The sequence below is a fragment of the Phallusia mammillata genome, chromosome 7 (assembly GCF_965637545.1).
Source record: "Phallusia mammillata chromosome 7, kaPhaMamm4.hap1.1, whole genome shotgun sequence".
Lineage (NCBI taxonomy): Eukaryota > Metazoa > Chordata > Ascidiacea > Phlebobranchia > Ascidiidae > Phallusia > Phallusia mammillata.
The window spans coordinates 16,924,813-16,937,977 of record NC_137258.1 but is presented as its reverse complement, the minus strand read 5'-3'; the positions used below and the strand labels follow the sequence as shown (position 1 = coordinate 16,937,977).

The 13,165-nt window shown below is 36.4% G+C and overlaps 1 protein-coding gene across 1 annotated transcript in view; it reads right to left on the bottom strand.

The window, feature by feature from the left end:
• The window catches only part of LOC145237697 (dynein axonemal heavy chain 6-like), a 160,618-nt gene extending 147,556 nt beyond the window's left edge, over window positions 1–13,062 (bottom strand). The window contains exons 1-20 of the mRNA XM_080100662.1: window positions 12,949–13,062; window positions 12,549–12,642; window positions 11,767–11,980; window positions 10,893–10,989; window positions 10,712–10,774; window positions 10,194–10,279; window positions 9,919–10,050; window positions 9,318–9,429; window positions 7,849–8,069; window positions 7,031–7,238; window positions 5,919–6,121; window positions 5,179–5,386; window positions 4,437–4,612; window positions 3,692–3,839; window positions 2,534–2,646; window positions 2,058–2,220; window positions 1,609–1,721; window positions 1,209–1,341; window positions 650–805; window positions 4–141 (exon numbers count right to left, since the gene is read on the bottom strand). Coding sequence (XP_079956788.1) covers window positions 4–141; window positions 650–805; window positions 1,209–1,341; window positions 1,609–1,721; window positions 2,058–2,220; window positions 2,534–2,646; window positions 3,692–3,839; window positions 4,437–4,612; window positions 5,179–5,386; window positions 5,919–6,121; window positions 7,031–7,238; window positions 7,849–8,069; window positions 9,318–9,429; window positions 9,919–10,050; window positions 10,194–10,279; window positions 10,712–10,774; window positions 10,893–10,989; window positions 11,767–11,980; window positions 12,549–12,642; window positions 12,949–13,050 — 2,880 coding nt within the window. The 5' untranslated portion in view covers window positions 13,051–13,062. The remainder of the gene's footprint in view (window positions 1–3; window positions 142–649; window positions 806–1,208; window positions 1,342–1,608; window positions 1,722–2,057; window positions 2,221–2,533; window positions 2,647–3,691; window positions 3,840–4,436; window positions 4,613–5,178; window positions 5,387–5,918; window positions 6,122–7,030; window positions 7,239–7,848; window positions 8,070–9,317; window positions 9,430–9,918; window positions 10,051–10,193; window positions 10,280–10,711; window positions 10,775–10,892; window positions 10,990–11,766; window positions 11,981–12,548; window positions 12,643–12,948) is intronic.
• Window positions 13,063–13,165: the final 103 nt, after the last annotated feature.

Genomic DNA, 13,165 nt, shown 5'->3' with positions numbered 1-13,165 from the left:
AACCTCCAAACATTTCTGAATTTTCTCCAGGCTTGTGTTGGACGATTGTAGAGATTCAAGCACTCCAGGACCTGTGGCAGCTCGCAACGCATTCGGACGATCTTCAGTTCGCCGCATGAGATCGCGCCACGATTTGTCCACCTACGTCAATATTTCCCCACATTATTGTAAAAAGGTTAGAATTACAATCCAGATTAAAAAATTATGTGTACCAATGTCGTCGCTGTATTCAAGTCAAAATTAAATTATTATTTTTTGGGTCAAAAATAGAAAACAAATCTAGGGTAAAGTTTCTGAAATTTCCACAACGATTCGTCACATTCAGGATCAAGAACAAGGTTATGGTTAGATATTTGTGACCTATTTCAATATTTCAATACTGTGAAAATGTATCACATGAAATAGGCATTGCATCATGTGATTGAACTGCTGTCTAAGTTTTGTATTATTAGAGTGACACTAAATCGACACCAGTTTGGTTCCCAAGGAGTTGCTAAGCCATTTTAAATCCAGTTCACCTGTGGTTTGGAGCCGATTTGGTAATGCATTTCACTAGCATAAACGGCCTATGTCTTGTCACCAGCTGCAGTATTCAGGCGATGTCTGTAGCTTACTTTAGTAGTAGACTTAAAATTTGCTACAAAATAACCTGTGAGAAGAGTTGTGCCTCGGTGGGCAATTGTCTCTGTATATCGATTGTAGTAAACACAGGTTCCAAATACAGCCAGTTTCGCTGACATTTCATCCACTCGTCCAATGTGCGAGAAAACAACATCAACCGACGCTCCCAGTCGTCAACCTGAACCTAAAGTCAAAACAAAATAGTGACATACATTTATCCATGAAACACAATTCACTCTTGAAACAAAAAGTCCATCTATTCTACCCCTATAAAGCATGGTCAGTAACATTATTCAAATAGAATATGCACGTCTGCGATTGTCCTAAATTAAAGCTCAGAACAACGTTATTTGCATCAGAAAGAAGGCCAATAAGAACATTCAGATTTTGGCTTTTATCGAAAAAAATTTTACGATACAATTTGACCCCACTTGTAAAATCTTGTCCGTTGGTGGCATTTTACCAATACGGCCTATATGATAAAGAATCTGCAAAACTATTTTTGGTACATACTAGGTACAAAAAATATTGGTAAAATACATTTCAGTTTTGCAGGCCCAAGTTGATAAAAAATGATTTTCAGATACCTTGATTGGTCCCACATATCTTGATCCTTTGATGGTAGCAATTGTAATTTGACTTTCCTCTAGTTGGTTCCATATCTCGTCAGCAGTCGAAATGATCATAATGTTGTAAGCGCCCGTCGTGTGTGCGACCATTCTAACCACAAGAAATCACGTTATTAAACAAAAAAGGAAAAAAGTTTCTTAAAGACATATGGAACAAGACATTTTGCATGTGGATGTTAAACTTTGTTAAAAGCTGGCTTTAAGTTTAAGCAATAAACCAGCACAGTCCTTTCTTAAAACTTTATTAGCAGTACGGAGGTATGCTTCTATAGCACTTAATACTAGTTTCTTTAAAACAATTTAATCTCCACGAAAGTTTAGCGAAACCGTAAATATCGAGGTTTGTGTTAACGCATACTTGAAATCTGTGGTGTGCCAGAGCTGTATAAGTTTGTTGAGCATTGCTTGAAGTGTTGACTCGTTGGTTGCACGAGTAGATATTTCCATTATCAAGTCCTTGTGGTGAACCAACTGCAATAAAAATGTCAAAGATATGACAGGGGATGATTCTTACCAGGAACGTCATACGGTTTATGTTATGGCATTGTAACAAAACATGAGGCTAAAGAAATGCAACAAAACATATAAAATTAAAACAAAGTTTAAAAAAGTATCGGAGCTACAAATAAGAAGATACCAATGCAAGGGAAAAAAAACAAATAATTCATAGAAATAATGCAAACAAAACCAAAATGGAGAAAGAAAAACAAAAATAACAAAGTTCAAAGTGAGCAAAAAAGAACAATTTGATTAAAACAAAAAATAAAACCAGTTTAAGAAAAAAAAAATTTCTTTCATTGAACCTACCCTCCATTTTAGCAAATCTCCTAACGTTAGGGTTGCGTCACGTGTCAGGGATCGACCTATAGCGTATTGTATTTCGTCCCAATGTCGCTGCTTGAGACATGTATTACGTAGGGCAGCAATCAGAGGAAGGCCTTGTTTGAAATCCATAACGACGTGCTTTAACCTTCATGCAAAAAAATGTAACATATAAAAAAGTCAATAAACTGGAAAGAAATTATGTTCTACAGCTTTTTGTGGTACATATTACAAGAATACAAATGCAAACTTTTACCCGACAACTAAAACACTTTAATAATTTGGTCAAAAATATAACACGAACTTTGAAAACTGGGTCAATACAAAATATATATTTGGGTAATGATACTTTAAATATTGTATTTTCAGAGCGTCCCGCAATCTTACATAATAATTTGAATCTAAGTTCAACATAAACCTGGTTTAAAATAGCACTCTTAGGTATCGGGACGCAAACTTACTTTGGCACAAGATCGTTGCGGGGAAGTCCCTTCTCGAGCATGAAGACAGTTTGCATGAAGCGAGAAACACTTTCTTGGACGTGGTCGATGTTCAGTTGCAGAAACTCGCATTCCTGAATAATAAGAATAAATAAACAATGGCACACTACAAACTGAGTGCACTGAATGCAAGAAACTGTTTTTTTTTAAAAGGAAACGAAAAAAATCACAGAGGATACAGCCTTTCAAGTGTTGTTAATTAAACCAATGGTGATGTTTTGGGCGCTATTAAAGCGTCTGAAAGTTTTAAAGGCAAAAAGAAGTATCGATTTGACAAAAAAGAAACAACAAACAGTAGGGATGTGCCAAAATTGCAAATGTTCTGTTTGGTCGAGCACCGAGCATCTCACGTTAATGCTCGGTGCTCGGTGCATTATGACGTCACAAAAAATCCCCTTTCTACGTTTTAGCTATACAAGGCCTCTTACGTCACTAGCGGTGTATTAAGCTGTTACAGGTCTCAGAAGAATACGTTTTTCCACAATCTAATACATTTGAAAAATCATTTGTCTTTGTTTATAGACACCATTTAAAACACTAGTTTCGTATGTCAGCAGGGCATGAATATGCAAATTTAACGCTCGGGTCAGTTTGTGTAACTGCTCGGCCGAGCACCGAGCAGCAAAAACAGCGATGCTCGGTACCGAGTACTCGGGTGCTGGCTCGGCTCGGCGCATCCCTAACAAACAGAGTATATGGCAACAAATACAGCGAAAGGCATTAATATCTACACAACGCATGAATCTTAACTGTTAATTTTTTGTGTTTACTAATATGAACTCATGCACGCTAACAAGCCAATATAGACGATCTTTGCAAATCGCCGCTTTATTGCATACTGAATACCAAAATCCGTTTTACTGCATACTGAATCCCAAACTGTATCATGAATTGATAAACTACTAAACTAAAAAATACGTTACAACTGCAATACGAATATTTAATACAGTACTTTTTTTAATATTCTGGATATTTGCAAGATAATTGGAAAACTTGGAAAACTGGAGTAAGGATTAACCAGAATCGCCAGTAACAGTAATTTCATTTAACAGAGTTGGACAAGTACAGCGGAATTTAAGTCAATACATTGACATAAGCCTTCTAAATTATAAAGTATACCGTCCATTCAGCATGGAGTTTCGCCCATTCGTCGCTCGATTCCCACAACAACTTGCGGAGTGTGATATCCCGTTCAACTTCTGATAACTCAGCTTGTAGTTGAGCTGCACTGATTCCACTTCCTGATGCCTCCGCTATCATAGCTTCACTAAAACATGCAATGCAAGTTTTTAAGCCGTTAGTGACAGATTTAAAGAATATGCCGCGGTACATACACAACCTGCTACAGTGACAAGCAGCAGCATAAAATTGAAAAGTAACTTATATTCATTACATCAAAATATTGTATGTGTTTGACATAGCAATCTTTCCGCCATTTTTCTAAAAACGTTATTATTGCTTGATTACGGCTTGTCTTGTGCATGGTTATCTGCTTTAAATAGGGATAACAAGTAGCTTGACATTTAGAGAGTTAAAGGTCGACAAATATTCGTTTTGTTGTTAAAAACGCATCCTGTCAACACTTAAATTGGCAACTTTTGCAGGTTTGCAAAAGAAATAGCAAAGTTACTTCATATACGAGTGACAACATAATAGTTTTCATATTTGAAAACAAATTTCTAATAAACCCATTTGTCGTCATATGTATTGATACAAAGTCGATACTCAGGTGCTAATTCAAGTTAGATGAAGCAAAGGCCTTTACAGCTAGCAAAACTTACTGTATCTAACTTACTGTGGAAAGCAAATTGGTCAAAATGGTTTAAATATCCGCACATACAATCACATCATTAACTTAACTTACACTGTGTAAACTTTCTTTCCTTTCGTCGAGCTGTAGGATGATCCGAATCTGTCCTGGTAGTTCGCGTAACTTCTCGCTTTTGCTGTAAGAGATTCGGCTTCTTCGGATAGAAGCTTGATCGTCTCAAGCACAACCACCGATAAGGAATCAATGTTCAGTAAATTCGGCGCTTGTACCTGAGAGTGGAAAAATTTGAGTTTTTAAATTTGTTAGTTGTGTTTTAAAAAACAACTAACTACAGTTGCAAAAAAATCATACCGCGATTATCGATTTGTTAAACGACAATAACCATGTACCAGTTTAATATAGAAGCCTTCAGTCTTTCACTAAATTCATATCATGCCCATTGACCACCAAAAAAGTGGGAAAATTGTGAAACCAACGGGTTTTCGAACGATTGCATTACGTTTTCAAACAAATTGTATACATTGAGTAGAAACTGGTAACTTAAAATATACAGACCTAAGTTGAAATAAAAGTCTTTGCATAAAATATCTTTTGAAATTAAATTATTTTTGTAAAACCGGCCATAATTATACAAAAATATCCATTTGTTTGAACCAAGGCAGCGTAAAAAATTTGAAATAATTGAAACCCAAAAGAAAGCATCAATGGCTTTTTGAACTAAAATTCACATCAATAAGCACAGAATGTTAGGTTTTCGTCTTAACCGATAGTTTTTAGCCTGCGCTGTAGTTGTTTACATTCAAAACTATTTGCTTTAAAAATTAAACGGTTTTACCTTGTTTTTAAGATCGAAAAGATGGATACGCAGCTTGTGAATTTGTTTATCAAGATCGGCACTAAACCGCATGATATTGTCGTCTTTCTTCGCTTCCCGGAACAAGATGGCGCTCTTGAGGTGCTGGAAGGTGGGAACCAGCGTGTGAAAAACCGCAAGCGCTTCCGGGTCCATCCAAACTCCGTATTCCTTGATGATCGTAAAAAGCCTAAAAAAATACAAAAGTGTAGGAAAAATCGTCAAGATGCTAACTGAATAGTGAAGGATAGTTGTGCCGGTTTTTAAAAGCAGTTTATATGCACACTGTATTTTGTCAATGGCTAAGAACACGTGTCGAAGTGTTTTTGAAAAAGTTTTTATTAAAACATGCACATATTCAACCGGTACTTGAAAAATGGCTTGAACATTTTTTTAAATTTAGTAAACAAGAAGGTAATAAGGAAACAAAATGCGGAGGTATCAAAAACGTTTAAACTTTGGGGCCGACTGGGGTAAATACTGGGTTATCAAATCAAACGGATAATATATGACTATATCTGCCATCTGTACAAATTTCATTTCCAAATCCGCCAAACATTTTATGCCAAAAATGCATGGACAAACTTCGCCCGAGAAAAAAGAAAAAAGTGAAACAAGATGCGTCCCCTTTCCGGAAGGACCCATAAAAAGCGTTTCGTGTACACTATCATAAACATTTGTATTTATATTTCCATTGTATAACAAAAGTCCCAATTCAGTACCTGGTAACAACAAAATACTCTTTATCGAGAGCTGGCATCTCAGTGGTGGTTCGTGCTAGGAAAGTCAAGTGTTCAACAAATTGTTCCACTGTCTGTGGGTTGCTTCCCAGCCGCTTGGTGGCGTTGCGAATCACCGAGAGAAGTTCCTCGTTGTGCCTTGACGTAATAATCGGCAACCAGTGATGCGCAGCGTCGATGACAACCTTTTAAAAGCAACATTTTCTCAGCGTACATTTAACGATCATTACACAACATAACGTAGCATTTCTAGGGAATTTAATGGGTTGGCAATATAAACAAAAAAAATTTTGGTGTGCTTTTTAATGATTATGTGACACGGTGTTTAGAAAATTTATTAAACACAATTTTTGCATACTACAAGGAAAACGCACTTTAACGGTGATTTGAAACGAAAATTACTGTAAATGAAACTACCTATTTTGCTTGTGCTGTAAGTACAGGTGGAATATAGGTAAAATATTTCCGGTCGTTCTAACAATGGATTGTCAGAACACTTATATAACGTGCCATGTTTCTCACAATCTAAATTTAAACAAACAAATCTAAAAAACAGGGAGTAAGTTTACCCTTTCAAAATAAAATAGCTTCAATTCAGAATTTAGAGATAAGCAACAAGTATTTATTAATTAGTTTCGATTGGTTCCCATCTATTGTGCTCTTGGTGGTGCAGTTTAGAATTATATCGTTTAAAACGTTCAAAGCTAAACCATTTGAAGGGGATTGAAACACATCGTGAACAAAGTTTGACCCATTTTTACGCATGTACCTGAAGTCCCCATTTTCTCCTGGAGAAAATACACAATAGCAAATAATGTTATAAACAGTGGTGGAATTCAAATTTTTGTCAGCCGGTTCTATCACAGAAGTCATATTCTTCAGCCGGTTCTGTTGTCAAGTGCATTGACAGTAACCAGTAATGCTAACCAGTTTGCTGATCTGATAAAAGTTTGTGAGATTGTTCTATAGAACCGGTGCGAACGGCTGAATCTGCTGGCTATAAAGCACAAAAAGGACGCAAATGATGGTTGTACCCGCTTCTTTATAATAAAGCATTAATACACCGTAAAAACACAATGAATTAAGAAACTAACCTGAGGAAACGGGAGAGCCGATTTACAAAAATCTTTAGCGTCAACGTGAAACATGGCGACACGCTTGGATGGTTTCATGCCGTGCATCTCACGCGTCATCTCTGTGTGACGAAAGAGGACGGACGCAAACTCATCCGGACCCCACTCCTGCTCCCGGATGCTGCCATCCACATCCACGAGACGACTCTCATCCACCATCGAGCAAAATCTATACGAAGAATAATAAATTTGAAAAATGTAAAAACGGTTTTGTTACGATAATAATGCACAAAACTAAAGTGTATTGGAACTATATTGGAACACAAGAATACGAACAAAAATATATATTTAAACTTCTTGTGGCGTATTTTATCCGTTCTCTACGGTTATCATAGCGTGGTAAAGTCAGAAAGATAAAATATAAAAGGAATTCAAATTCAAGAATCAAGTAAGACGGTTTTCAAGAACAAGGGGGTGAAGTACATATTCTTCAAGTTTTCCTTCGTGGCCAATATTGTGAAACGCTTTAAAACAGTATTATCAAACTATTTTCTGTGCCCTTCCCTTACAGTTTTTGACGTTAAAATGACCCCTTTATTAAAAAATCGCTTTGGGCTCATATACTGACAGCACTTAATCAGCTTAAATTGTCTGTTAGAAGCAGTTAATATTTTCAAAACATTCACCGAATTGCTTATTTTAGAATAGATGGTTAAAGAAATTGATGCCCTAATGTCCTTGTTTAAACTGTTTACGCCCAACCTTTTTTTATAACCCACCCAACCAAGAAATGCATGATTATACAAATCAAAACTTTAAAAAGCAAAACTAAAACGTACTTCTTGTATTCCGTTGAATATTGGCCTGCGTCGGCCACAGCCATTTCCACATTCTCCAGCAGACGTTCAACTTTTGTCGTGTATACACCGTCGTGTAGCAGGATTTGTGAGCTGTATACGCTGCTCGTATCCGATGGATTCTCCACTGAAGAAAGCTGGATGTCGAAAGCAGGAGGTTGGACGAAATCCGTAAGATCGTCCGAAGAACAAACTGTGTTCACCTGCAAGTATTTTGTCTTGTGAGAAAAAAAGGGAAAAAATGCGTGAGGTATTAAAAAAAGTATTTAATCACAATATCTGGACATTAAATTTGCGCAGTAGCAAGAAAAATTAGAGCAAAAGTTGCTTGCAAGGTTTCGGGTTCTAATATTGAGCAACCAACAGCTTAGGCAGAAAAAAAAGATAGTAGAAGTTAGGGATGGGCCGAAACTGCGTGCATGCTGTTTGGTCAAGCACCGAGCATATTACGTTAAAGCTCGGTGCTCGGTCGAGCATGCTCAGGATATTGTGACTTTACAAACACATCAATCTACACTGTGTTTTTTACGTTTTTAAAGTCCTTATGTATACATATAGTTGTTAAACTCTAAAACATGTGAGTCAAGCCAACGTTAAGTAGAAACACCCATATTTTTTTAGTAACAATCGTAACTAATTCAAAACGAGTGCTTTATTTCCGCAATTTTGCTGTCGCACGTGTTGGGTACGGGTGAAATGGTTCAAAGCATGTATAAAAACTTATTGTAAAGTCGGCATTATTTTGTTGTCTAATGTTTGGCTCGTATCCTACACAGAGTAACGAAGTAAAACATAGAACTACAAAACTCAAGCTTATGCATAGCTTTGCTTATAACAGTGTATGTGTAAAAGCTTAAAAAATAAATGCTCTTAAGATCTAGATTTACCACATCAAACCGCTGTCCAGCAGTAATACAGCTGTTGCTCAGCATACAACAAAACAAATTTGTTTAGAACGGTTTAAAGCCCGTGTGGTGGATCAGTGCAGCTGAACAACTATGATAAACTTTGAAGTGGGAAACTTAAACTGCCTTGAAAAACTTGAAATCAAAATCTTGTGAAAAAAATTCCACGCCGCAAGTTTTGGAAATCAAGATGAAAATTTCTAAAAAAATCTGCCACAACTAAAGGCGATATAATCACTTTCATTTTCATGTTACTTTAAATTGCTTTAAAAGTCCTTTGGACCTAAAAGCACATGTTAAATCAGGATCTAAGTTTTTCTCATACACTTTGATAAAACCGGTCTTTAAAGTAACGTTTGTTTGTTTGTTTTTACCATGGACTTCAACAAAAACCAAATAGGTTTGAAGATAAAAAATACAATTCTGTTTTGCACACGTTTCAAAAATGTTTTTTTCTGCGCAATAAAACGTTTTCAAAATAGACAACCGTTCAGTTTTTTTTAAAAAATCACTACGTTTTAAATATAAAGTATCACGTTAACTTGCCTCAGTAAGAACGGTTTCAAATCCGTCTACCAGGGCTTGGATCGCAGACATAAATTCCGATCTGGTTGGTGACAATGTGACAAGAGAAGGGGCCTCAGCAATGCTTTGTTCGCTGAAAAATAATCGCAAATAAAAATATACCGACCTTTAAAAGACGTTTTTACAAAGCAAATGTGAATTGAGTACATTGAAAAAATATATTTAGCCAGAACCCTCTTTAAATGACATGGGTTTCAACCCAAACCAGAATATATAATAACTTTTTTCTTCAAACGCCAAGTGTTTAGCGCTTGATGTCCGAAATTGGTTACATGGCCCATCCACGAAAAATGTTACATATTCCTGTTTTAGACGGAAACTGGCCATGCTTTCAAACTGGCGAAATCATGATTTCTGTTTTAAAAACAGAACAAAACACTAACGCAGATCGTCTGCCGCTCCTAACGAGCAATTTTGGATATGTGACAAGTGAGGGCAGATCCGTCGCTCACCATCCTGTAGTACAAGCTGATTTCTGTAGTATGTTATGACATTTTCACTTACTTGTGGCATTAAGGTTAGTTTTGTAAAACAAAGGAAAATTGAAAAACAAATTTCGAACCTCACTATCGACTGTCTTCTGCTCGGAGCTTCGGAATCGAAATCATCCGAATCGGATTCGATTGAATTGATCGATGGTTCAGAGTAGGTGACATTTTTACCGAAACGAACCACACTTCCACGTCGAAGAGACCTTGCGAAAAAAAGCATAAATTTTTACGTATCGTGCAAGTATCGTTGTTTTTTTTCCATGAACTGATTTAGAGTAGACAAAAAGATGCTGCACGTGCAGTATTTTTAACTTTTAATTTTTTTTAATGTTACAAATTCACTTACGCGAGTCGTTTTCGTGTGGACGCAGTGCTTGTGCTGCTGATTCTACTACGAATCTCTACATCGTAAACTTCCAACACCAATCGCACCTGCAAAAAGGTATGGTATGGGTTTGAAACATTCTAATTTCGGCAAGAAGATGCAAGCCAGTGTCTGAGTGTAAAACTTGACAACGTTTCGACAGTTTCTAGTGTCATCGTCAGGTAAAATGAAAGCCACAGAAGGGGCGCAACTTGGTACCTCATAACAGAAAAGAAAGGGAGCGAGGCGCAGGTCAAATAATTCGGTGATAAAACGCAAACGGTTCAAAAACAAACCTAAACTATGTTTTTGATTTTGGTAAAAATTTCTAACACGACAAAATAATGACTATGAAAAGCGAGTGAAAAGACAAACTTAGTACAGGGCTTTTTACCCACTATTCCACACATAGAAGCGATTGTGATTAGGGGACAAAAAATAATAAAAAGTGTAAACAAAATTGTAAGAATGTTTACAAAGTGTAAAATACTTTAACTTACAATAAATATTGGCGGTGAAAACTCCTCAACCTTCTGTTTCTTGCCTGAACCATCTCCAGTCCCCTAAAATAGGTTTATAAGTTTATTTAAAAATATATATATTTTGCACACAAAAAACGTAAAAGGGTTTTGCGATTCAGATTTGTTTTTGAAAGTTTCCCACATATCACTGCAAACGTACCAGCAAATTATCATTATCCGAGATCGGTTTCGGATTGGTGGTTTCTTTAAGAAAGGAATAACCGTTTCGCTCGCTATGATGTGTGACCTCGTCGTACCTAGAGCATGAAAACACAGTAAAGCAAACACTTTCTGGTGATTTAATTCAACTCACATCGGCCTACTTCAGCCAGTTTCTACACATGTAAGATGCAAAATTTATCATTAAACTGAGGAAAATATTTATTGAATATTTTCTACAATAGTAAAAACGAATAAGCCTTAACGTATTGCATACGTTTCATTCTCTGGTTCACATACTTTGTTTTAATAAAAACTTTTTTCAACAAAGCTATTAGTGGTTGTAATGCGGTACAGTTTTACCAAGCTAACATTGTTGCATAAAAAAACATGAAGCCGTTGCATAGCAAGCAAGATGCAGACAAGCCAGACAGTGCTGATTTTGTAAGGCTTGGCTTTTCAGCCAGCTCCTCCCAACAAACTGGAATGCTGTAAAAAAGCTATAGCCTTTTCAGTCAATGTCTTGCCACCAGTAACACTGATAAAATCTTATAAGTCAGAACAGTGGGCAATGTTTGCAGCTTTAATAAGTCCAGTCTCTGTGACCAGCACTATTATTTTGTTGTTAAAGTAAAAGTTTATGGACTACTGTCCATATAGAAAGAAAAAGCGCTGACGTCTAGGCAATTTCTTCCCTCAAAATTCTTCCATTTAGTTGAGTTGAGTTTATTTCGCCGGGCAAAATCGTAGTAGCACAATTGCGCTAAAATATTCACCAGGTCGGGAATAGCTGCGCAACGTTCGGACGTTAAAAAGCGCGACAAATTTGAGGGCACAATTGGTGGATAGATGACAGACACCCTGCAAATACTTACAGTTTTGATTCCCCAAGGTGTTTTTCGAAATCCTGTACATCCACAGAACACTTGCCATCACGATTTGAAACTGAAAGGAAGGCTAGCAAAAAGTCAGTTGCCTTGGTAACAGTACGGGTGATCATATCATGAATGATGTCATCAAGGAGATGAAGAAATGTTCCAAGACGAGTGAGGGTTTTTCTCCATTGAGCCAGTTGGGTATAAGTGGTATCTGAAGAAGACATTGGGAAAATAATTAATTTGTACATTGTTTACTGCAACAGCGAAAATTGCATTCTTGTCTTGTGCCCAATCATTGGGTCTATATGATTGTTTGCAGTCTGTACAAAAAATATTTCACATATTGTTTATTCAACCAAACAAATCCAGTTCAACTTGGCCTGAGTGTTTGAGTTGTACACCTCTGGTCTATGAGCATCAGTCTGTTAGTTAACTCGTACATGTCTGGTTAGAAAATTGTAAAACCAATCTATTTAAAAGCCCCAACTTAGTGGTTCTCAAACAATGCATTGTGGACTGTTTACCCAATGAGAATGTTTAAAAATAGTATTTACAGAATATGATGCTGAATTTCATGACTTAGTTTTCTACATTGCTAAGTTATACCAATGGTGCATCCTAAAGTTTTGGTCATCTTACAGGCCCAATTTTGAGTGAGAAAGTTGAAATAGCAGTGCTAATTGTGTAACACTTGCTGGCTGTGTAGAGTAGTTAAAAGCGCAAGTTTCCTAGTCATTTGATTCCATTTCTGTTTTATGATTGCTTTTTATTAGAATCACCTTGTACTGAAGATTCTGTATTTTGGGCAAATTGTTTGCATGTGACATTGCCTCGTCGAACATCGTCAGTAATCCCTTCCTGTGCTGCAACAGTCTGAAACGTAATGTAATAACTTTTGGTTGTTTTGCCAATCTCTATGTCATTTACTACTAAAATGCTAAGGCTTTTTGTATCTGGCTGAAAAAAAAGGACAAAACAATTTGCTGTAGCTTGTACATTGTACAACTTAATAGTTTTTAATCATGGTAAGGTGTTGTATCAACATGATAGTCAAGTTGTAAGTGCAAACTCCCTGTGCTTAGGAAGTTGTGACTTGTGAATTTCAATCATGTCTCAACTCCATGTGTATCCTTGACCAATATAACCTAAGTGGTATAAATGTAAAAGAAACAAACATACATTACAGACTTTCTTGGCTTGTTCCACCACAAAATTTCTGAAACGATGCAAAGTTTTCAATGCACACTCTCTCTGTATTTCTTGATCTTTGCAGAAATCCATGAGATCGTATGTTTTCCTGTTTAAAACATAGAGAAGAATTAAAACAACTACCCTTTAAAGATGTTAAATACCTTCTTGTTTGTTACAAATTTTAAATAAAGCTTAATGCAAACTC